Source organism: Hylobates moloch, unplaced genomic scaffold (assembly GCF_009828535.3).
Source record: "Hylobates moloch isolate HMO894 unplaced genomic scaffold, HMol_V3 SCAFFOLD_19, whole genome shotgun sequence".
NCBI classification, from domain to species: Eukaryota; Metazoa; Chordata; class Mammalia; order Primates; family Hylobatidae; genus Hylobates; species Hylobates moloch.
In genome coordinates this window covers 33121654-33146661 of record NW_026652294.1, presented here as the reverse complement: position 1 = coordinate 33146661, position 25008 = coordinate 33121654, and the positions used below count along the sequence as shown (strand labels likewise).

Sequence of the window (25008 nt, the reverse complement as noted above, 5' to 3'; positions counted from 1 at the left end):
GATGAGAGATGGAAAGATGGTTGGATAAAGGATAGAAGGATGGTCGGTAAGGATGAGTGGACATGTAAATGGATGAACGAGTGGCTGGGTCCGTGAAAGTGGGCAGGTGATCGGATGGGTGGATGGGGATGGAAGAGGACGAAGGACACTGAGTGGCTGGGAAGGTAGATAAATGGCGGATAGTTGGGCAGATGGATAGAGAAGTAGATGGATGAAATAGGTAGGACAGGCCAGCCTTATCCATTTTTTCCCATGTTATAACTCAGAAAGGTAAGGCTTGGGAAGGAAACGCCTCCCCAGAGCCCCCCAGAAGTAATGGCACAGCAGAGAGGGATGGAGGCCAGGCCGGCCATCAACTGCCTGCCTTGCAGGGTGGTCTGGAAGGGCCGGGTGGCCCACTCACCTCTTTCACAGAGATGCACATGGCCCAGATGAGCACAAACATCCTCCCTAGGAGCTGCAGCCACCCCATCTTGTGCGTCAGGGCCAAGGGGTGCGGGATGGCCTGTGGGGAAAGAAGAGGGGTGGTCAGTATAGGGAGTAAGGAGGACTGGGCTGGCACCAACTCTAGAGGGACCAAAACCCAGGTGAAACACTCAAGCCGGGCCAGAGACCAGCATGAAACCTGATCTCTGTACAGGGCAAGAGAAGGAAAAGCGCTCCCTAACCCCAACTCTCCCACTCTTGATGGAAACCCAGAACTCTACAACGAGGAGTATCATCCAATCCATGCTAACAACCCTCACACTCCATTGCAATAGCCTTTCCAGGATCCATCCATATCCAGGCACTCAACATGGCCTCATAGCACCACTAAATAAAGCCGGGGCTCTGTGCCCCACGTGACGCATGGGAAACCGAGGCCCAGCAGGCAGGCAGAGTTTATCCTCCTCCCATTTCCTGCAGCCCCCACAGCAGAAACACCCAACCAGTTCCATATTTACAGACAGAGACCCTGTGCAGGGCCTGAGTCTCCAAATTCTCCAACTTTTCTCCCAACACGGGTCTGCCCTTGGGACTCAGCACCTGGGGCTTAAGCACTGAAGACATATTCAGTTCCCTGGAAAGCGTGAAGGACAACTGGGGGACCCCGCCCAATCTCCTGGCCTCTACGGGCCTCAGTTTTCCCATCTGCACGTGGGGCAGCTCCAAGCCCCTCCAGCTCTGACCGCTCCATTTTCCCCCTCCAAGGGGCCCACGTACCTCCTCTTCCCGGGGGCGGTAGTATGAGACGAGGGTCAGGGTGATGTTGTAGAAGAAATAAAAGCAGAAGGACAGAAAGAACATGTACTTGGCAAACTTCTTCCACTTCATATGCAGCAGCGTGTGCAGCGGCTCCAGGGTCAGCATCTCATGCCGGTTCTAGGGGTAGAATGCCACCAGTCACCATGGAGATGAGGGAGAGAGGGAGGGACCATTTTCGAAAGGCCTGTGGGAGCGCTGAGTCAGTGCTGCAGAAGGGGCCCATCATTATGCCCGATGGACTGGTTTGGCTGGAAATGCTGGGAAGGTGACTTCCGGCTCCTGAGGCTCCTCCCCAGGGTACTAGGACAGCAGTCAGAGGCCGCAGGAGCCCGGGCTTGCAGCAGGAGGACCCGATGCACAGCAGAAAGTGGAGGATAGAAGCGGGCAGGAGGTGGTGGCAGGGGTTCCAGCCCCAGTTTGCTCCTCCTTCGCTGTGTGACTTTAGGACAGCCCCTGACCCTCTCTGGGCCTCAGACTCCTCACCTATAAAACTGCTAACAAGCCCTGCCCTACCGACCAGGCTCCTGTGAGGGTCTGGGAAGACCCAAGGCAAGGAGACGCTGGGAAGCATGACTCTCAGTAAAGTATGAAGGAGGAAGACCCAGCCTGCTGCCTCACTGCCCCCAAGAGCTGAACACCTCTCATAGCTGCTCCTCTCTTCACCTCCAGTTGCACCGAACTCTCCCCTCTAGCCGCCTCCAGGAAGGCCCCCCGATTGCTCCTCAGTGCACTCTCTGACCCTCATTTGGGACCAGGTTTTGGGGAAGAAAGAATTCTAAGCCTGACCATATACACCAACGGGGGGTGGGGGAGAAACAACATGGAAAGGATCAACCCCAATCACCCCAACACCCACACCCAAACAGCCCTGGATACTGGGTCCAGAAGAACCCCCGCCCACCGTGGTCCCCGCCACCACCACTCGGTTTTACAGTCCAAGGTTAATCAGGAAGAGTTGGGCCCAGCATCTGTCCCAGGCCTCGCCCTTTCTGTGCCTGACTCTGCCCACTGAGGCAACAGAGTGGGGTATGCAGACGCCGGGGGATGGAGCTGGCAGCACTGGGTCTTCCCAGCGTCCTCTGAGCCCCTGGCCTGAGGTCCAGCCCTCTGTTCCCTGCCCTTCCCCGCCTGCGCAGGAGACCCACGTCGATGTTGGTGTTGTAGACAGTGATTTCCAGCACTGAGTTGTCCGTGGTGGTGTCCACGTTGGTGAGGTCGTAGAGGGAGGACGACACGGGTCCGTACGCCCAGTCGGTGAACTTCCTGGACAGGCTCCGGAGCCGCTTCTCCTTGATCTCACGACTGAGGATGTACTTCAGGATCTGGGACATGACGAGGAACAGCCGTCAGCTGCAGAACAGGGGCTTGAGGCCAACAGGGCTGGACCAGCCAGAGGCTGGCTGGGCCCAGGGGATGCACCCCCCCAGGATGGGTGGAGACCTGCCTCGGCGCCTGGCGCCATAGCCCCTGGGCCCCATCTTTATCTGTGGAATGTGCACAAAGCTTGCTGTTCTGCCCATCTCACTGGGGGTTGTGAATACCAGGGACAAAAGGGGTGAAGGTTCTTCGCAGGCTGCAGCAAGCTGCACGATCAGCTTGAAATGCCTCACGCCAGCTGGGGCCCCGGTTCAGTGAAAATTCCAGGCACTGATGATTTTTTAGAAACAGTTTCCATTTGCTCTGGACTTGAGAAGAAGCCAGAAGTGTTCTCAGCGTCCCCAGCCCACCCTAAGCCAAGACCCTTCCAGCTGTGGCTCACCACTCTGGCCAGAGAGGTGGTGACGAGAGACACACCACGCCCTACAGGGAGGCCCGTGGGGGACTTCAGTAGGTCAGTGATCCTCAAAATCTGCTGCATGTTAGGGTCACTGGGAAACTTAGAAATTCCCACAGCATGGCCAGGTGCGGTAGCTCACGCCTATAATCCCAGCACCTTGGGAGGCCAAGGCAGGTGGATCATTTGAGGTAAGGAATTCCAGACCAGCCTGGCCAACATGGTGGAACCCTGTCTCTACCAAAAATACAAAAATTAGCCGGGTGTGGTGGCGCGTGCCTGTAACCCCAGCTACTCAGGAGGCTGAGACAGGAGAGTCGCTTGAACCCGGGAGGCGGAGGTTGCCGTGAGCCATGATTGCACCGCTGCACTCCAGCCTGGGCGATGAAGTGAGACTCTAGTCTCAAAAAAAAAAAAAAAAAAAAAAAAAAAAAATTCCCACAGCATCAACTAATGAAATCGAAATCTCCAGGGCGGGACCCAGGAGTCTGTATTTGTGAAGCTTCCTGGCTGGCTCCAAAGTGCAGGCTGGACACAGAGCCACTGTCTCTGGCTTCCTACTTCCAAAAAGCTGAGCCCTGGGTTATCCCAGGATGACACATGGGCTTCCTAGGGCACCAACTCAAGACCCAAGAGGAAGGGACTGTTGGGAAGGACAGCGTCAGAGACCTGGCCTCACAGGACCCCCTGGGTTCCCATCCCATCTGTCATGATAGCCCAGGCAGAGAGCTTCTAGGGATAAGGCCAGGTCTCCCCATCCCACACCCCAGCCTATAAAAGCCCCAGGACGGTGGCCAACCTGGGCAGCATCCAGAAAAGTTTTCTGGGGGACATGGAACAGAGAAGGGAAGCAGGGGACAGGTGCCTCCCCCAGGCCGGCCACAGTGGGCACACTGTCCCCTAGAAAACAAGGGGGTCCTGGGACCATGCTCCATGCAGGAAGCCTCCTCCCTGGGCTGGGGTGGCAGGGACAGCACCCGCCACAGTGGCACACAGGGAAGATGGCCTTGGAGAAGGCTCTTTCTGCAACCACAAGCTGACTCTTCAAAGCCCCAGCAAGCTGTGACCATGAGGGTAGGCAGGAGCTGCGGGGAGGCAGACGCACAATTCCTCCTCTGTTGAGGCCGTTCTCCATCTCCTCCTCCCCCACAGGAGAATCAAAAGGCCCCTTGTGGGTCCTAGCCCTGACCACTTGGGACAGGACCAAGGCCCTCGGGGCAGCTGACCAGGGAGGCGGGTACCCTGAGACTGGCACAGCTGCGATTACTCAACAGCCACCACCCCGCAGTGTCCTCTGATGGCATCCCAGGAGCCACAGCCTCCTTGCAGAGCGCAGAGACAGTGAGGCTGAGGAACACGCTTGGACCCCGGAATCAGTCCCCTGAGAAGAACATCTCAGACCAAGCCATGACGCCAGCCCCTGAAAAAGATCTGAGCCCAGCCCTGCTCAAGTCTTCACCAAGGCTCCCAGCTAAGCCTCCATTTCTCAGCCACATCACACAAGGCAAGAGGGGCCCAAAGCAGCCACACTCTCTGCTGGGGACAGAGTTCCAACTGGATAAACAGGCTGGGGTCTCTCCATAATTGGGAAATGGCAGCACATTAGCTCTGGGCCCGGAGCAGCCATTCTGGAACTCCCGTCCTTGTGAGAGGCAGAAGGCCCCAAGGGCCACCCACTGCCAGGGCTACTGTGTCACCTCAGCCTCAGGCTCCCCCAGCCTGGCCCTTCCAGGACAAGAGATGGAAACGCGGCGTATTGGGGACTGAAGTCTAGAGAGTGGCCTGCATCACACCAGCTCCGCGTTGCCCCTCAGAACAAACCCGCCTCGGGCCGCCACGCCACTGCAGTTCTGGACCCAAGGCTGGGACCTTCTCAAGGCTGAGGCTGTGGTCTGTGAATCCCCGGTAGGGCCCCCGGGGCTGAGAGAGTGGCAGCTGTGCCTCCCGACCTCCCACCTCCCCGCGCCCCAGGGCCCCACCTCGGCCTTGCCCATCTTGGCTGCCAGCTGCAGCGGCGTGAGGCCGTCGTTGTTGCGAGTGGTCTCCAGCTCCCAGTTGCCACTCCGCAGGAGGATCATGTCGTACATGCGCTTCACGAAGTCGTTCTGCGTCTTGAAGTCCTCGGCCACGGTCACCAGGGCGTGAAGGATGTTGTTGCCTCGTGAGTCCTGCGAGGTGATGTCCGTCTGCTCGTGCTCCATCAGCAGCTGCACAATCTCGGGCTGGTTGGTGCATGCTGCCAGGGCCAGGGGCGTCTCACCTGGGGGATGGGCGCACCGAAGCTTGGTTCCCTCATGGGCCGGAAGCAGCATCCCCCAAGCCCCAGGACTGGGGCCCGTATCCTATCTCAGCAGGATGGGCAACTCGGGTTCCCTGGCCCTCTCCCCATCTCCTGCTTCTATGGGGAAGAGTGAAGCTAGATCACTGCAGTAGCCTCCTAACTGGCCTCCCTGCCTCCACCCTGGCCCTTTAATACTCTGCTCAGCACAGCAGCCAGACCAACCTGTTAGAGCCTCCCCCAGAATGAAAACTCAGGTTCCAACGACAGCCCACAAAGCCCTGCATACTCTGACCTCCTCTCCCCCTCCTGCCACAATGGCCTTTTTCCATCTCCTCCAACACGTGACCCGGGGGCCTTCACTCGGTTGTCCCCTCTGCCTGTAGATAGCCGAGTCACTTGCTCCCTCACCTCCTTCAAGTCCTTGCTGAAACGTCACCTTTCAGTGAGCCACCTGAACCACTCTATTTAAAATTAAAATCCACCCTCCTCTTGCCCCAGATTCCTTGTCCTCTGCTTTACTCTTTTTTTTTTTTTTTTGAGATGGAGTCTTGCTCTGTCGCCAGACTGGAGTGCAGTGATACGATCTTGGCTCACTGCAACCTCTGCCTCCTGGGTTCAAGCAATTCTCCTGCCTCAGCCTCCCGAGTAGCTGGGACTACAGGTACGCACCACCATGTCTGACTAATTTTTGTATTTTTAGTAGTGACGGGGTTTCACCATGTTGGCCAGGATGGTCTTGAACTCCTGACCTCGTGACCCACCTGCCTCAGCCTCCCAAAGTGCTGGGATTACAGATGTGAGTCACTGCACTCGGTCTACTTTGTATTTTGTAAGAGCACTTATCATTTTGTATCATAGTGTATAAAACGCTTATTTATAATGCTTTTTACCGATGGTCCCTCCCTGTCTAGAACGTAAGTTCCATGAGGGCAAGGATCTCTGTTTTGTTCACTGATATATTTCAAGTACCTAGAACAGTACCTGATGTAAACAGTAAGTGCTCAATAAATGCTTGTTAAGAAAAAATAAGGCAAGTGACTCACATGAAGTCACACAGCAAGCCTGGGACACGACCAGCCCTGGACACCAGGTCTTCCGCTGCCTCCCCTCTCCTCGACCCACTCAACAAATGCTTCCCAACGCCAGCTCCAACCAGGTCCTATGCAGGGCAATGCGGACACACTATGAACTGGACAAGACCCCGTTTGCCAGGACACCTACACCTGGACACCCAGGGCTGCCCAGGGCGCAGACTAGCTGGTGATTTAAAAAACCACGCAGAAGATGGTCCCAGCTACTCACGAGGCTGAGGCATGAGAATCGCTTGAACCCAGGAGGCAGAGGCTGCAGTGAGCCGAGATGGCGCCACTGCACTCCAGCAGCCTGGGCAACAGAGTGAGAGTCCAAAAAAAAAAAAAAAAAAACCACCCAGAAGAGAAAACAAACAGATGGGTGATCATCAGTCAGGCAAGCCTGGGTGGCAGGAGGGGTCTCCTCTGCAACAGAGTTGCACAGAGAAATTTTTGGGTGTGACGGAGCCATTTGTTCCCTGTCCTGATTGCAGTGGTGGTTAACCAACTCGACGCATTGTGAAAATGAACAGAACTGTCCTCTGAAACGGGTGACTTTCACTATATCTAAATTTTGCATTTCATTTTTTTTTTCCTAGAGCATCCTAACCCCAACTGCTTCTGGACTCTGTGACTTGTCAGGCAGGGGAGTTCTGCCCTCTCACTCTTGACTCCCTGTCTGCAGTCCTGAGATGCACTGGGCCCCGGCACAGAGGTCAGAGCTGGAGGCCAGGACACCTGAGTCAACGCCCTGCTACCCTGGGGCAAGTCCCTTCCCTACGCAGAGCCGTCTCCTCACCTGTAAAATGGAGCTGCCTCCTTGGCCTCCCTCCCAGGTCTCTGTTCCCTCAGAGGGCTGCCCAGGACAATGCTTCTAAGACCACCAGGTGACACCACCGGAACATGGACTCCTCCCCCAACACCTCTTCCCAGTCCCTCCTTCTCTGGTCCACCCTGGTGTCCTGCTCAGATGGACATGCCCAGCCTCCTCCCCTCCTGCCCCTCTGGGGCACCAGAGCCTCTTAAGGCAGGGACAGTGCGGGTGGAGCTCAAAGCGGGTGGCCCCTCCCTTCCTCCCTCCTTCCTTCCTTTCTTTCCCTCCTCCCTCCTTCCTCCTCCCTTTCTCCCTCTCCCTCTCTCTCCCTCCTCCTTCTCTCTTCCTCCCTCTCCCTCCTCCCTCTCCCTTCTGTCTCCTCCCTCCCCCCTCCTCCCTCCTCCCTTCCTCCCTTCCTCTTTCCCTCTTCCTTCCTCCTCCTCCCTCCCTCTCACTCCTCCCTCTCCCTCTCCCTCCTCCCTTCCTCCCTCCTTCCTGCTTCCCTCTTCCTTTCTCCCTCCTCCCTTCCTCTCCCTCCTCCCTTCCTTCCTCCTTCATCCTTCCCTCTTCCTTCTCCCCTCCTCCCTCTCCCTCCTCCCTCCTTCCTGCTTCCCTCTTCCTTCCTCCCTCTCCCTCCTCCCTTCCTCCTTTCCCTCCTCACTTCCTTCCTCCTTCCTCCTTCCCTCTTCCTTCCTCCCTCCTCCCCTCTTCCCTCCCTCCCCCTCCCTCCCTTCCTCTCCCTCCCCCCTCCTCCCTCCTCCCAGACTCAGCACCGGGCGGGGGGCGGCACCCACCGAAGTAGAAGCCTTCGTGTTGGTACTTGGGGTTGAAGAAGGCCCCCTTGGCGTGGGCGTTGACGTCGGCGCCGGCGGCGATGAGCACGGCCGCGATGTCCCCCTGCCGCCGCTCGATGGCGATGTTCAGCGCCGTCTGCCCTGCGGACCGGGCGGGGACGCGACGGAGCCTCAGTGCCGGGAACCGGGGCCTCTTGCCCACCCTCTCTGGCCTCCATACCCTCCCCGAACCCACGGGGAAATCAGATCCCTGGTCTGTGTCGCCAGCTACCGGGAATCCCAGCTTTATTCTTTGCTTCCTTCATGCCTGCGCGGACCCAAGGAATGTTTGCGGAGCGCCTGCTCCGGGCTCCGGCCCCAGGCGCTGGGGGTCAGTGGTGCACGAGACGCAATTTCGATTATTTTCCACAAGAAGCCCACAGTGTCACTGAGAACTAGGTGCCACGATTCAGAGGGGTGCAGGAGCTGCGGTACCCAGAGCAAGGGCCCTTCCCAGCCAGAGAGCGTCAGGGGGCTTCCCAGAGCTCTCTAACCTGGGACCTCAAAGTTTAGCGAGGCGGGGTGGGGCCAGCTCATCAGCCAGGGTAAGAGGGCAGAGCTTGTGCTGAGGGCCAGAGTCACAGAAGGCCTTGAATTACGAAACTGGCATGACGAGAATGTAGGGCTGGGTGCATGGGTGTTTTCAGACCTCTCTGGTTGCAAAAGTGGAGGATGCGTTAGAAGCAGCCCAGAGCAGCGAAAGAAATGATGACGCCTGTAATCCTAGCACATTGGGAGGCCAAAGCAGGTGGATCACCTGAGTTCAGGAGTTCAAAACCAGCCTGACCAACATGGTGAAACCCCATCTCTACTAAATATACAAAATTAGCTGGGCGTGGTGGCGAGCACCTGTAACCCCAGCTACTGGGGAGGCTGAGACAGGAGAATCACTTGAACCCAGAAGGCAGAGGTTGCAGTGAGCTGAGATCAGGCCATTGCACTCCAGGCAGGGCAAGAAGAGTGAAACTCCATCTCAAAAAACAAACAAACAAAAAAGACAAATGACGAGGCCTGGACTATGGGGAGGTGGAAGGCACATGAAGGGTGGAGAAAGGAGGAAACCCAAAGATCCTCCGGAGAAAGAGCCTTCAGGATGACCGGCTGGGGAGAAGGGTGTCTCGGGTAAGATCTAGGTATCCAGCCCTGGCGGGTGGGTGAATGATATGCTGGTGACACAGCAAGAGGAAAGAAGGGCAGAGGGAGAGACACTAAGCCTGCTGGAGACCAGAGAACTTCCAGATGGAAGGGACCAGAACGCTGCAGTGGGGGAAGGGTCTCAAAATGCACCAACAGAAACAGCATTTTGCAAAGAGCTGCCACCGTGCCATAAACAAAAATAGTCTTGGTGGATTAAAGAACTAAGCTTTAAAACAAATTAGAAAGTTTGTTTATAGCTAACCTTTTGGTAGGGAAGACCTTCTTAAGCAAGATCCAAAAGGCAGAAACCATAAAGAAAAGGCTGACATATTTGCCTACATAAAGGTTTTTGGTTTTGGGGGCTTTTGGTTTTTTGCTTGTTTGTTTGTTTGTTTGTTTGTATGTTTGACATAGGATCTTGCTGAGTCACCCAGGCTGGAGTACAGTGGCGTGAGCATAGCTCACTGCAACCTCGAACTCCTGGGCTCAAGTAATCCTCCTGCCTCAGCCCCCAAAAAGCTAGACTTTCATATTTGGCATAAGAAATGCTCTAAGACATACAGTTAATCAAAAAAAGCAACTTGTAGAATACAGACATGATGGTACTATTTTATGTTAAATAAGTAAATCAATAAAACTATTACACGTGTGGACTACAGGCCTGCACCACCACTCTCGGCTTATTTTTAAAATTGTTTGTAGATACAGGATCTTGCTGTGTTGCCCAGGCTGGTCGTGAATTCCTGGGCTCAAGCAATCTCCCTACCTCGGAGATTTCTGTATTTCCGAATGAAAGACAAGTGATAGGCTGCGGAAAATATTTGAGATATATAAAAAGGCAATGCGTTTAAGGGCCGGGCGCGGTGGCTCACACCTGTAATCTCAGCACTTTGGGAAGCCGAGGCGGGTGGATCACTTGAGGTCACGAGTTCGAGACCAGCCTGGCCCACATGGAGAAACCCCATCTCTACTGAAAATACAAAAAGAAAAATTAGCCAAGTGTGGTGGCGGGCGCCTGTAGGCCCAGCTACTCAGGAGGTTGAAGCAGGAGAATCACTTGAACTCAGGAGGCAGAAATTGCGCCACTGCACTCCAGCCTGGGCTAGAGAGCAAGACTCTGTCTTTAAAAAAAAAAAAAAGTGGTCACACCTGTAATCCAGATTTGGAGGCCGAGGCAGGCAGTCACAAGGTCAGAGTCGAGACCATCCTGGTAACATGGTGAAACCCCGTCTCTATAAAAAAAAAAATTAAGGTGTGATGGTGGGCCTGTAGTCCCAGTATCGGAGGTGAGGCAGAGAATGGATGAACCCGAGGTGAGTGCCACTGCACTCCAGCCTGGGCAACAGAAGAAGACCCCGTCTCAAAAAAAAAAAAAAGGCATTGTGTTTTTAAAAGTCTATAATATATTAAAAGCGTGCCTATGAATCAATAGAAAGACAAATAACCTAAAAAAAAACTGAGAAAAGATTATAAACAAGCACCTCACAGAGGAGAAAATACACACAGTGAATAAACAAAGTGAAAGATGTTTGGAATCACTGGTGGTCAGGAAAATGAAAATTAGAACCTAAAGAGTTAACCCTTTTCAGCCACCAGACTGGAAAAGAACAAAAAAAAAGGATAGTTTGCAGTGTTAGTGATGAGCAGGAGAATGAGTATTTCTGTACACTGTTGTGGGGAGAGAGTAAATTAGTATCTTTTAGAGACAAATTTGGCAATAACTATTATAACTTTATTTTATTTATTTAAAAAAATTTTTTTCTTTTTGAGACGGAGTCTCCCTCTGTTGCCCAGGCTGGAGTGCAGTGGCGTGATCTTGGCTCACGGCAACCTCTGCCTCCTAGGTTCAAGTGATCCTCCTGCCCCAGCCTCCCAAGTAGCTGGGATTACAAGCGTGCCCCACCACGCCCTACTAGTTTTTGTATTTTTAGTAGAGATGGGTTTTCACCTTGTTGGCTAGGCTGGTCTGGAACTCCTGACCTCAAGTGATCCACCCGCCTCGGCCTCCCAAAGTGCTGGGATTACAGGCGTGAGCCACCACGCCTGGCCACTGTTATAACTTTAAATGTGCATGCGCTTGAACCCAAATATTCCAATTCAAAATATTTTCTGAAACATATGTGCACCTGTGCACAGGGTCATAGACAAGATCGTGCACTGTGACATTGTCACAACACAACTGGAAACATCTGACTGTCTGTCAATGGGGGAGTGGTGAAATTAGCCAGGGTGCAGCCGCAATTGCAGACTAATCTGGTGAAAAGAAGCGAGACTTTCATATTTTGGCATAAGAAGTGCTCCAAGACATATAGTTAATAGTTAATCAAAAAAACCAACTTGTAGAATACAGACAGTATGATACTATTTTATGTTAAATAAATAAAACTTTTTCTGTGTGCACATATACACACACATATGTCAAAGGCCTAGAAAACTCCTCAGAGTATATAGGTAAAGGACTTTAAAAAAAAAAAAAACACGTAAAATGCTGGGCTGCTTTACAATGAAACTCTATTCATGTGATGTGGGTGTTGTTAGGCTGGGTGCGGTGGCTCACGCCTATAATCCCATCACTGACAGGCAGAGGCGGGAGGATTGCTTGAGCCCAGGAGTTACAGACCAGCCTGGGCAACATGGTGAAACCCTATCTCTGCAACAAATAGAAAAATTAGCTGGGCGTGGTGGAACGCATCTATAGTCCTAGCTACTCCGCAGGCTGAGGTGGGAGAATTACCTGAGCCCAGGGAGGTCAAGGCTGCAGTGAGCTGTGATCGCACACTGCACTCCAGCCTGCCCAACAGAGTGAGACCCTGTCTCAAAAATAATAATAAAATAAAATAAGGTAAAATAATAAAAATAAACTGTTATATTGAATCTGATGATGGATGTGTAGAGGTTTGTTATTCTAATAACTTTATGTTTAAAATTTTTATAATAAAAATGTCTTAATGGAAGAATTGCTTTAAAAAGTAAAACTCTGAAGGCCTCTGATAAAATGCTTTAAAATGATATTAATAAAGTTGTGATTGGTTCCTCTTAGCAGCATAGGGAGGAAATATTCACCCTTGCCCAGTGGGGAAACTGAGGCTCAGAGAGGCAAGGCAGTTGCCTGTAGTTCCAGCTACTTGGGAGGCTGAGGCAGGAGAATCACCTGAACCGAGGAGGCAGAGGTTGCAGTGAGCCGAGATCGTGCCACTGCACTCCAGCCTGGGTGACAGAGCGGATCTCCATCCCAATAAATAAATAAATAAATAAATAAATAAATAAAGTCATTGCTCTAAATAAGGTAATTTTATATTTTAAAAAATGCTATGAAAATAAATGAAGATAGTGTGACAGAAAGTGACTGGGGAAGAGCAGCTTTAGGGTGGACAATCAGAGTGGTGACCTTGGGTCCTGCCCAGAGTGTGGAAGAATGCTACCCTGCTGGTCCTCGGGCCCCTCTGCTCTGGGCGGAGGAAATGCTGAGAGGAAGGAAGGCACCAGCTGATGGGTCAGAACGGTGGTGGGGCTGGTTTCCAGGAAGACAAGAATAAATAGCTCCTCCCACCATTCAGAGAGAAAGGAGGTGCCCACAGCCCCCAAGACCTCCTCACCCCAGCAAGAGGCAGATTCATGAAAGGAGAGGGAAAGGGGAGGCTAAGAACAGGGAGAGGTAAGGATCTGTGACCAGGATGGCAAAGCCTTCATAGAAACACTAACAACCTTCTTTCATTCACTCATGCAAAAAATATGTACTAAGCATCTCTTATGTGAGACCCTAAGGGTACTGGGAAATGAACTGTAAGCAACAGACTTCATCCCTGCCCTTAAGGGAAACATGTTGCTAGCAAAGGTAGTTCGTAAGTCCCACAATACTGACAAGAAGAAAAGAGGATACAAAGGGGACTGAAAAGGGAGAATTAGGACAAGCAAGCTTGAGGCACTGGCCTGAACCTCCCTGTCTGCAGGGCTACTGTCAAATCCTTAGAGACAGGCTGAGAATGTGATATGGTTCATCCGGTTTCTCTCTTTGCATTGGCTACCAGGGAGCTCAGTGAGCAGTTTAGCACTCAGTTGCAGCAGTCTTCCCTAGGTTTCCTCTCCTCTGCTCCATACCTTCTAGTTTGTCACAATCCTTGGCTTCTTTTATATATAACAAAAATGCTTTTGAAAGTCTGCAGAGTTCAAATAATAAATCGCAATTACTTTCTCCCATGAGAAGGGTTAAGGGCCAAAGCTAAACTCCCACCTGGAAAAAGCTAAAATGTGGCAGGGCGTGGCGGCTCACGCCTGTAATCTCAGCACTTAGGGAGACCGCATTGTTCACCAATGCGTGCCTGTGCCAGAAACAATGCCTGGCATGGAACCAGTGCTCAAAATTACTTGCAGAATGAAGGAAGAAAGAGAGGGTTGCCTGCAGCATCCCTGAGTACCATGCCACATGCTTGGGGCTCCTCGGTGGCAGCAGTGCCTCCATGTGGCCTGGCCGGCAGTGGCCCTGCGGCCCCACACCCCACCCTCAGAGACTCCATCTGCACAGCCCCTCTGCGGGCAGGATACCTTCATAGGCCTCCTCTGTGTACTCAGCGTTGATGAACCTGCCCAGGATGTCATTCTCTTTGGCAAAGGCAAGCAGGGTCCGCACGACCTCCTTGGTGTTGGGGTTGATGTTTAACAAGGCCTTCATCAGGCAGGTCTTCCCCGTGTCGGAGGCCGTCAGCTTGTGCATAAGGAAGTCTGCAGGCAGGGCCATGGATGGAGTTAGAGGAGGGCCCCGACTGCCCTCGGCCCTCCCAGCCCAGAGGGTGTGGGAGCTGCAGCCGCAGACCTCAAGCCCCTGCTCCAGACCCCCGCTCCCAGGTCTCACACTTGGCGGCTGTCCTCCTCCTTCTCCAGCTATTCCTCCTCCATCTCCTGTGCTGGCTCCTTGCTTTCTGTGGCCTGTAGGAGCCTTATCTGAGGCCTTTTGCTCTTTGCCCACTGTATGGCTTCCTGCTCTCCACCCCCCTGCTGCCACCCTGGAATCTCTGTCTCCAGCCTGCCCCCTCCTCGTGGCCTGCAAATAAAGCTCATGGCCTCCCCATCAACCTGATACTGCACTGGTCCCCGAGACACCCAGAGCTCCACCAGCCACCAAGCTACCCAAGTCTAAATGGCACCATGCTGGACCCCCCCCCCCCCCATCCCTCACTCCCCAGGTCCTCAAATCCTGCCAATGCTCCTGGCTGAGAGCTGCTCAGAACCATTCCCCTTCTCAAGCCCTGCTTCAGGGTCCCAGCCCTGCCTGAACAGCGGCCTTCTCCAGCTTCACCCCCCATCTTCCGCACAGTAGTCAGACCCGGCTCTCACCTGCCCAAACCCTTCTGTGGTTCTGCATTCCCCTCAGAGTCAAGTTCAAAGTCCCTAGCCAGAATTCAAGGCCCCTCACACTCCAGCCTCACGGATTGGTAAGGGGAGGGGAAGATGGGCACCAGAAGCCAAGCAGGGCCCCCAGCCCTGCACCCTCTGCCAGGCTCAGACACTCACCAGGCACATCCTCGTCCTGGCGCCGCCTGCAAAGCTCCTGCAGCTCCACCAGCAGCTCCACCAGCTCCTCCACGCAGCCCTCAGACACGGCTGCAAAGATGCGCTTCTTCAGCCGCCTCTTTTTCCTCCTCTGCTCTTCCTTGGCCAGGTGTGCACTGAAGCCAGAAAACGTTTCCAACTCACCACACACGTCCTCTCAAGCTCAATCTCTCCTTTTCCCCGCCAGAGCTGCCTACAGGGCGCTGCACCTGCCGCCAACGTCTCCCATGCCTGTCACAATGCCTGCAAACCCCTGGGCTCTGTGTGGACCCATCAGGCCCGCTTGTAATCCATATGCAATCACATTTTGTCAAAATACCTATATTTGGATGCATGAAGTAATGATCAGGAAGGATCTATGCCTATTAATAGACATTACCTTGAAAATATGAGATTTCATATTTTATGAACTTTTTAAAGTTGTTTGAACTTTTTAAATCTATCCCTCCCTGTCCTCCCACTCCAGATAAGCAACCACGGTAATGCGTTGATGTCTCCTTTTGTTTCTTCTTTTTTTTTTTTTCTTTTGAGACAGAGTCTTGCTCTGTCACCCAGGCTGGAGTGCAGTGGCACAATCTCGGCTCACCACAAGCTCTGCCTCCTAGGTTCACGCCATTCTCCTGCCTCAGCCTCCCGAGTAGCTGGGACTACAGGCGCCCGCCACCACGCCTGGCTAATTTTTTTGTATTTTTAGTAGGGATGGGGTTTCACCGTGTTAGCCAGGATGGTCTCCTTTTGTTCCTGTGTGTTCTTGCAGAATGCATATGGATGTTGGGCACACGTATTTTGTTTCTTTCTTTTTCTTTTTTTTTTTTTTGAGACAGAGTCTTGCTCTGTCACCCAGGCTGGAGTACAGTGACACAATCTCAGCTCACTGCAACCTCCACCTCCAGGGTGCAAGCAATTTTCCTGCCTCAGCCTCCTCAGTAGCTGGGATTACAGGTGTGCACCACCACGCCCAGCTAAGTTTTGTATTTTTAGTAGAGACGGGGTTTCACCATGTTGGTCAGGCTGGTCTTGAACTCCTGACCTCGTGATCCTCCTGCCTCGGCCTCCCAAAGTGCTGGGATTACAGGTATGAGCCCTGCACCCAGCTATGTATTTTTAGTTCACATAAATGGTATCGTGCTACAATTCTTGTTCCACTGCATCCTGCTGTTTGAATGTTTCACAACAAATGGGTTTTATAGAATTCAATACTCCACTCCTTCCCCACAAACGTCCTACATGCCATGGACCCATGACTCCACTTGTCTCAACCCCCAGGAATGGTGGATTCTTTCTCCTTCCTGCAGGGCCCCAGATCCTATCTCTCTGGCACCCCCAGCCTGGGTGGGCACAGTGGGAAGAGGGGGAGGGGCAGACTTACCTGGGGCTGTTGGGATTGGATGGGGTCTCTGTCACATCATCCTGAGGAGACTGGGGGGAGTCCATGTCATCACAGTTACCAGAGATGCTGGAGGTGTTGGCGGGGGGAACAGAGAGGGTTTTAAACTTTTAAAATGGGCCAGGTGAGGTGGCTCAGGCCTGTAATCCCAGCACTTTGGGAGGCCGAGGCAGGTGGATCACTTGAGGTCAGGAGTTTGAGACTAGCCTGGCCAACATGGTGAAACTAAACTGTCTCTACTAAATCGTCTCTACTAAAAATACAACAACTAGCCAGGCGTGGTGGCATGTGCCTGTAATCCCAGCTACTTGGGAGGCTGAGGCAGGAGAATCGCTTAAACCCGGGAGGTGGAGGCTGCAGTGAGCTGAGATTGGGCCACCACACTCCAGCCTGGGCAACAGAGTGACACTCTGTCTCAAAAAGATAGATAATAATAATAAAGTTTTATAATAGACAGTGGTAGCATGCCACAGCCAGGCCTGGCCCCGTGACCCAGGGCAAGTCACCGGCCACATGCTGCAGCTGAAGGCTGGGCCCAGGGCAGGGGGTTGGGCTGGAGCCCATACTCACCACTGCCGGATGTTGGAATCCATGGGCTTGGAGAAGACAGGAGGAGAGGTCTTGGCAACCGTGGGGTTGGGCTCAAACCCTTCTATCTCCAGGAAGAAGTGTGCACTGAGGGAACACGGAGGAAGTCTGTTAGGGCCGAGCCAGGCAGAGCCTGTCTGCCTGTGTCCTGCCTCCCGGCCACAGAGCGTGCCCCCATGCTGAGCACACACCCTGGCCAGCTCTGAGCCCAAATGACGTTGCCCAGCCCTCCCGGGAGCCCTCGGAGATGCACACTGTCATTATCACCTACGTTTCACAGATGGTCTCCGGGGAGCTGCTGGTCAAGTGTGAAACCAAAGAAAAGCACTGAGGCGAACCCCATTGATGTAGAGGTTGATTTTGCCAAGGTTGAGGACACACCCGGGAGAAAGACACACAAGCCCCAGTGGGATCTGTGGCCCACACTTCCTCCTCTGAACAGGATTTTGAGGGCCTCAATATTTAAAGGCGAAAAGTGGGCAGGAGAGAAAGGAGGAAAGAAAAAAAGAAAAAAAAGAGGGAGCAGGCCGGGTGCAGGGGCTATAATCCCAGCACCTTGGGAGGCTGAGGTGGGCAGATCACCTGAGGTAAGGAGTTTGAGAGCAGCCTGGCCAACATGGCAAAACTCCATTTCTACTTAAAATGCAAAAAAAAAAAAAAAAAAAAAAGTAGCCGGATGTGGTGGCAGGCACCTGTAACCCCAGCTACTCGGGAGGCTGAGACAGGAGAATTGCTTGAACCTGGGAGGCGGAGGTTGCAGTGAGCTGAGATCGCGCCACTGCACTCCAGCCTGCGTGACAGAGCGGGACTCTGTCTCAAAAAAGAAAGAAAGAAAACAGGGAGCACAGGGCCACGTTCTTGTGAGGCTTCGATTCTGCTTACTGAGTACATGTGTTGCACGTGAAAAGGGGTGGGTAGAGGAAACAGTCAATTATGGATTCATCTTGCGCTCAGTAAATCTGCACTTTACAGAAGATAAACATGGACGCACGGTGGGTCACGCCTGTAATCCTAGCACTTCGGAAGGCCTAGGTGGGCAGATCACCTGGGGTTGGGAGTTCGAGACCAGCCTGACCAATATGGAGAAACCCTGTCTCTACTAAAAATGCAAAAATTAGACAGGCGTCGTGGCGCATGCCTGTAATCCCAGAGAAGGAGAGACACTGGCCTATGAGAAGCAAGACATACACCCAACATGTGACTCCCAGTCAGACACAGCCCCAGCTCCACCTTCAGACACACCCACAAACACAGGCACCTGTGTCCTTTGAAACCACAGTCACACGCACAGAGAAGAGCCTTCTGGCTGACGACAACCCGGACCGTGAGGATGAGGCCGAGGGTGACTTCGGTGGCAGCAACACTCCTGCCCTGCAGCTGCTACAGGACAACTGCAGCCTCTGTGGCCTGGCCAGGGACTGTGGCCTCGTCACCAGCAGGGCCTCTCTGGGCACACGGGGCTCCTAAGCACCTTTGCTGCCTCCTTCGTTCTCAGGCCCAGAAGGACCAACGTGCCCCTTCCTTCCTCACAAGACTACAAGAGCTCCCAAAGGGCAGTCTCAGCCGTGTCACATTCAGGAGGGAGGGTAGCAGGGAAGGGACTGTGGCCCCATTCTGCAGACAAGAGAACTGAGGCTCAGTACGGAGAAGCAGCTCATCCATGGTCACCCCCCAGGGTAAAAGTCAAGGTGGTCAAAGAACCTGCTTCCCGACGTCCAGGCTCATAGTCCACACCGCAATCCGCGCTTCTTTGCTCTCGCCTTAGCAATCTGAGCCTTCTTCCAGCTAAACTAGCTCCAGGGGTTGTCCACAAAGGGAGGTTGCTTGGCACAGTCACTTCCTAGGGTGGGGCAAGCAGGAGAGAGACCCCGGGCTTGCCCGAGGAATCTCTGCCCTTTCCTCCAGCACAGACAAGCCTGGAAGGCTCAGCGCTAATCCAGAAATGGGGATACATGGGGTGGAGGGCAGTACTGGCTGCCAGTCTCATCTGCCTCACCTGCCAGTCTCCTGCCCACCAAAAGGAACCTTCTGATCTGAGCTCCCAGTCAAATCCTTCTTCCAAAAGGGAAGATGAAGGGAGGAGTTAAACTCTTGCCTGGGAACCTAAAGCCTGGGTTCTAGTCCAGCTCTGCCTCTGCCTCCTGTGTGACCCCAGATGATCAGTTGCCATCTCTGGGCCAGTCATCTTCACCTGAATGGACGATGGTTGGGCCAGATGATCCCTAAGGCCTGGACCCTGGAGCCAGGGCAGCTCTGGGATCGTCCTCTTATGGAATGTCCAGCTGAAGTGAGCATCAGAGGTCAACCAGTCTGATTGCCACTTCCCTGCAGCCCTGCAGTGCCCCAGAACTTTCGCCCTAAAGTAGTCACTCCGCAACAACAGCCTGACCCAGAAGCTCCAAACACATTTGCTGGTGGTTCAGCCCTAAAACATCCTGGTTGAGATTTGCCAAATTATCTCCAGACAGAGCTCCAAGCCCTATACCCACAGCTTTTCCCCCAAGACTGTCGGTCCAGTCCCTCCCCTGCTCCCCATCCCGCCCTACCTGTCTGCATTCCTCAGTGTTGCATTTACTCAACAAATATTTATTGAGCATCGACAATGCGCCAGGTACTGTTTCTGCAGCTGCTTCTGAGTCTATGTCTGGAGAAGGAAGCTCTTGGCAGCTGGAGCACCAGATATGAGAAGACAGTGATAAGCGCAGGGCTGGGGAGGACCCCAGCTGTTGGGCACGGACCTAACTCCTGGGGCAGAGCAGCTGCTAGACCGTGAGGGTCTGTCCTGCGCCCGCCCTACTGGTCACTGCACACACCACATCCCACCCAGCGTCATAGCACATGGCAAGGCCTTGGCCCTGTGACACCCTGGCTCCTGACCTGCTGGAGGTGCTGTTTGTTTCTCCCTTCCTTCTGTCCAGACCAAAGGGCACCAGCTGGGTGTGGCTGGCCCAGGTGAGCAGATAGCTCTATACCATTTCTACTGCATTTCTGTTCCTTGAAAGTCAAAGAACTATCCCTGAACAGCCCAGGGCTGGGAAGGAGACTGTCCATCCATTTGCTTTGTGCCAAGAAATGCCCAAGGGTTCTGGGCTCTGCAAGGCCAGTGCCTCCACTGCCTCTGTCAGTCTGTGTCTCTGTCCCTGGGCATCACCTTTTCCAGGGTCCAGGAAGGAAGCCAAGATGACAGCTGCTCTCAGGGAATGGCACGGTGGTTCAGGAGCACTCCCAGGTCCAAAAGTCTCTCCTATCTCCAGACTCCCTGGTGCCTTTGATTCCACCATTAGTGCCTGTTTCCTTAGGGGTCAACATTGCCCTCTTTCTTCACCTATAATTTATTCTTTTTTTTTTTTTTTTGAGACAGAATCTTGCTATGTCACCCAGGCTAGAGTGCAGTGGCACAATCTCGCCTCACTGCAACCTCTGCCTCCCAAATTCAAGCAATTCTCCTGCCTCAGCCTCCCAAGTAGCTGGGATTACAGGTGCCTATCACCACATCCAGCTAATTTTTGTATTTTTTTTTAGTAGAGATGGGGTTTCACCATGTTGGCCAGGCTAGTCTCAAACTCCTGACCTTGTGATCACCCACCTTGGCCTCCCAAAGTGCTGGGATTACAGGCGTGAGCCACCGCGCCTGGCCTTTTTTTTTTTTTTTTTTTTTTTTTTGAGACAGAGTTTTGCTCTGTTGCCCAGGCTGGAGTGCAATGGCACAATCTTGGCTCACTGCAATCTCCACCTCTTGGGTTCAAGTGATTCTCCTGCCTCAGCCTCCCAAGTAACTGGGACTACAGGCGCATGCCACCACACCCGGCTAATTTTTGTATTTTTAGTAGAGACAGGGTTTCACCCTGTTGGCCAGGCTTGTCTCGAACTCCTGACCTCAAATGGTCCACCCGCCTCGGCCTCCCAAAGTGCTGGGATTACAGGCATGAGCCACGGTGCCCGGCCTTTTAATTTATTCTTATCTTTTCTGTTTCTCTCTGGGCCCAAGTCTCCTACTCAGTTCTGAGGGGAATGCCCAAACCTTCACACGAGGGTCCTCAGAGAGCCTCTGGGGCAGAGGAGTGGACAGCAATTTAGGAGACATGTCAAGCTCAGCCCTTGGCTGGGCGGAGGAGGCTTTGCAGAGCTGAGCCTGGAGCTAAGTCTGTGAATGGGGGGGATGGGCTCAGAGAAGGCGGCTTGACGGTTCCTGCTGAGGAAAGGACCTGGGATTTTCCCAAAACTCTGTCCTCATGTTTTTCCCGAGGTCCAAATTTCCCCTAGAAAAGTGAGAGCGGATGGGAAGGGGGAGGAGAGCCAGGGAGGTGGGCCTTGCCAGCTTAGCTCAGGGATGTCTGCGCCCTTTCCTGGGCAAGCCCACCCAGACCCAGGCTGCCCCCGTGGCCCCAAACGACACCTGTCTGGTTCCACCTCCACCAGTTTTCCCTCTTGCCTTCCAAGATGGAGCCTCCACCTGGCTCTTACCCCGCATTTCACAACTGAATTTGGCTCATTCCTCCTGACCTGGATCTTCTCCTCTGATGCGCCATGTCAGACGGCACCGCCATCCCTCCAGGCCCTCTCACCGGGATTCCCCCTTCTCCCTTACCTCCCATGGCTGGTCCCGCAGACCCCATGATACTGATACCTGTCTGTGCTGTCCCCTCCTCTTTATCCCTGACCACCCAGGCTCAGACATCACCTCCTATCACCTGGGCTTCCCAAAGGCCTCCTCGTGGTCTCCCTGCCATCAGCCTCTCCTCCAATCCATCATCCACGCAGATCCCCCAGAGTCACCTCTCACATCTCGCCATGCCCTCCCTCCCACGAAAAAATCCCTCCATGGCTCCCCACTGCCCTCAGGATTGCCCAAGTTCCTTGACTGATCCCCAGGACCCAGCTCCAATGGGACTCGTCTCCCCAAAGACTCCTCTACCACCCGGCATTTCAGCTACACCAGACTCCTCACCTCAGTGACCCCACCCTGAGCCACTGCTCCCATGTCCCTCTGCCCAGATGCACTTTTTCCTTCCTCTCCACATCCTCTCTAGCACCACCTCCTCCAGGAAGTCCCCTGAGACTGCCTACAGGATCAGAATAACCTGCCGCTCTTCAGGCCCCATGGGGCTAGTTCACCTCTCTGTGGTCACTTCCCACTCTCTCCTCGACTCCCCTTTCACCAGACTGTGAGCAGACGTGGGCATTTTTCTCTCCATGTCCCAAACTCCTTATCCTGAGCCCAACCCTGGGGCTGGTACACAGGACACCTCAGTGATTATAGCTCCAACTAACAGAGGGGAAGCACCAAGCTCACCCCTGGCCCAAAGGGGGCCTGGGATACAGGCAGAGGAGGCAGGGCCACCCTGCGTTCAAGGGACGCACAGGTGAGGTGGGTTGGGGGACAGCTTTAAAGGCACCAAATGAGCTGGGGGTGCAGGATCTATAATGGAGGCAGCGGAGGGGTGGGACGGGTGACCCTAGAGAGGTCCTTTCTCTGCTCCAGGTCTCCTCCATGTCCCCAGCGAAGAAGTAAAGCTGATCATCCCAGCCCTGCCCAGTTCCCAGGAGCTCCGTGGAGTGATGAGGACAATGATGATGGTGAAGGTCACAGAAACACTCTCAATGCCAACACGTGCTGAGCACTGACCGCGTGCCAGGCGCTGCACTGAGCACTTTGTTGACTTGATCCCAATTAACCATCATCCTATAGTTGGTGCCATTGCCGGTGTCCCCATTCCAAAGGTGGAGTTCAAGAGCTTGAATAACCCGGCTAGGTGCAGAGTGGATGGAAAGCCGGTGGTGTGTGTGGAAAACGTGCCAAACAGAGGCTCCAGGTCACCTGGAACTTCCACCCAGCATTTTGCTCCTCGTCTCAAGGATGGCTCCAGCCATCCCTCACCTCCCTCAGGAGCCCTCCTGACTGCTCCTGCCTCAGCACCCTCTGATCCCTCCAAGGAGGCTTCCCTAATTGTGCCAGTCACACTGACCACCCCAGCTCAGCCCCCTGAGTGTGCTGTGCCCCTCCCGGCACCATCCCCCAGTCATACCTCGCCGGGCACCAGGTCACCCCAGGTGAGACTGAGAGTCTCAGGTCTCCCCAGGGCAAGGGCTCCCTGATGGGTGCCAGGCCCCTGCTCGTGCCCCTCACGGTGCCACCGTCCCTGTCCCGAGCTCTCCAAACCCACCTCTTCTTTGTGGGGGTGATCTCCGCCGGCCTCTTCTCTGGCAGGACAGCAGGGTTCCCACTGGGGACAGCAACCCTCTTGCCCATGAGAGGCACCATCTCCTTGGGGTGGGCATTCATGGCTGGAATACAACCACAGGGTAGATGCTCAGGCCGGGGGGACGGGGGGAGCTTCAGGGAGTTTAGGACCCCCGTGTGGCTGCATCCAGCTCCCGTTCACACTACCTGGGACAGGAAGCTCACTCCTCCCTTCCCAGGTCACCAATCCTTCTTCAAGGACAGAGAAGCTGTCCCCAAAGCTTCCCCAGCTCCCTGCTCTAGCACCCCCGATGCTGTGGTCTAGGAGAGCCCAGCAGGGTGTCCCGGCAGAGACCACCATGCCCCTGTCCTCTCTCGTGACAGCCTCTCCAGCCGACCCGTCCCCAGGCGGACTCCCGAGCACTAGCTCTGCTTTCTCGAGGTCCCTCTCCGATTTCGTGATGAGCAGCTCTCCAAGAGTTTTGACCTCCACAGAGCAAGATTGTCACCTCCTTTGCTCTAGATGTTATGCTCCTAGTAACACAGCCTCAAGCTCCTCAGGTGTTTTGGATTCCTCAGTGTCCAGGTGGTCTCTGCAGCCAACACACCGATCATCTCCCCCGCCCACACAAAGCTGCGTGTAACCAGCTTATGGCTGCCTGTCCATAGCTGAGTCCCTCTCACTAGCTGAGTCCCCTTGCCCCAGGCAGAGGAGGCCGACCCCCCAGTCCAGACCTGCTTGACTGATGCTCAGTGTGGGCTGGGCACTGTGCTGAGCTCCGAGGGGTGTGGGGATTGGGGAAGGGGGACTGATAGATCTTCCAACAAGACCAGGATAGACCATACAGGCTGCTGTGTGGAGGAAGGACAAGCCAGGCAGAGGGCAGAGCCTGGGAGGGTCAGGAGTGGCGGAAGTGGCGGGAGCTGCTGTGGCCGGAGAACCTGGGGAGCCCATGGGGACCCTGGCAGCAAAAGCCGTGTGGGCAGGCTGGGCCCTGTATAGTCCTTGAACACCGCATAAGAGCTGTGGCTTTAGGCAGGCACAGTGGCTCACACCTGTAATCCCAGCACTTTGGGAGGCCAAGGTGGGCAGATTGCCTGAGCTCAGGAGTTCAAGACCAGCCTGGGCAACATGGTGAAACCCCGTCCCTACTAAAATACAAAAAATTAGCCGGGAGTGGTGGTGCATGCCTACAGTCCCAGCTACTCGGGAGGCTGAGGCCGGAGAATCTCTTGAACCCAGGAGGCGGAGGTTGCAGTGAGCCCAGATGGTGCCACTGCACTCCAGCCTGGGCGACAGAGTGAGACCCCCATCTCAAAAAAATGAATAAAAAATAAATAAAGTTTTTATTAAACATGAAAAAGGAGCTATGGCTGACCCCCAGGGGCAGCTGGGAGTTGGGTGCAGAGGCTCTGGGTTACATAGGAGAGTGTGGGCTGCGTTGGGAGGTGGGGAGACCAGAGGCCAGGGACCAGGAGGAGGCTGCTGCCGGGGCCATAGGGACGGGGAAGGGGGCCAGCTGGCCACAGAGGGATGACACGGGTGGGGAAAGGGCTGTGTGGTCAGGGGATGCCACTCCCAGCTTGAGTCACCCTCAGGGGACTTACCCGGAGACACTTAGGTGGGGGCAGGAAGATGGATTTCTGTAAGAAGAACCCAGCTGGGCGGGGTGGAGCTGGGGCCACTGGTGATCCTACCCCAATAGGAAAGCTTCCTGGAGGAAGTTTCCTGAGCCGGGTGTCATCAGGCTGGAGAGTCCCCCGCCATCCAACTCAAAGGGAGCAGGCTCGGGATGGGGGAGGCATCGGCGAGGGAGAGCTTTGGCCCTGGAGCGTAGGCAACCTTGAGGCCAGGCAGGTGGAGCAGCCCACAGAGAGGGACTCCTGGGCACCTGGCCCTCCCGTGTCCAGTCACGGCCTGATGAGGACGGGCAGCCTCTATGGCTTTCCCCATCCCCACGTGGCCTTTGGTGGACTAAAAGGCTGGGATGCACCGAGCGTGAAGGAGACAGATGAAGGGCGCGTCTCTCGCCCCTCCTAGGGCCTCTGGTTTCCTTTCTGAGAAGTGGGCTGAATGGTCCCCAAGGACTCTGTGGCCCTGAGAGCTGGTTGCTCTCTCCCTTCTCTGGGCCCGAGAATGTGGCCTGCCCT

At 54.4% G+C, this 25008-nt stretch overlaps 1 protein-coding gene across 1 annotated transcript in view; it reads right to left on the bottom strand.

Moving 5' to 3' along the window:
• TRPV3 (transient receptor potential cation channel subfamily V member 3) overlaps window positions 1-24596 on the bottom strand; it is a 43286-nt gene extending 18690 nt beyond the window's left edge. The window contains exons 1-11 of the mRNA XM_058431564.1: window positions 24466-24596; window positions 22841-22961; window positions 16659-16763; window positions 16071-16157; window positions 14663-14817; window positions 13697-13873; window positions 7979-8119; window positions 4999-5279; window positions 2391-2567; window positions 1204-1362; window positions 404-505 (exon numbers count right to left, since the gene is read on the bottom strand). Of these exons, the coding sequence (XP_058287547.1) occupies window positions 404-505; window positions 1204-1362; window positions 2391-2567; window positions 4999-5279; window positions 7979-8119; window positions 13697-13873; window positions 14663-14817; window positions 16071-16157; window positions 16659-16763; window positions 22841-22959 (1503 nt within the window). The 5' untranslated portion in view covers window positions 22960-22961; window positions 24466-24596. The remainder of the gene's footprint in view (window positions 1-403; window positions 506-1203; window positions 1363-2390; window positions 2568-4998; window positions 5280-7978; window positions 8120-13696; window positions 13874-14662; window positions 14818-16070; window positions 16158-16658; window positions 16764-22840; window positions 22962-24465) is intronic.
• Window positions 24597-25008: the final 412 nt, after the last annotated feature.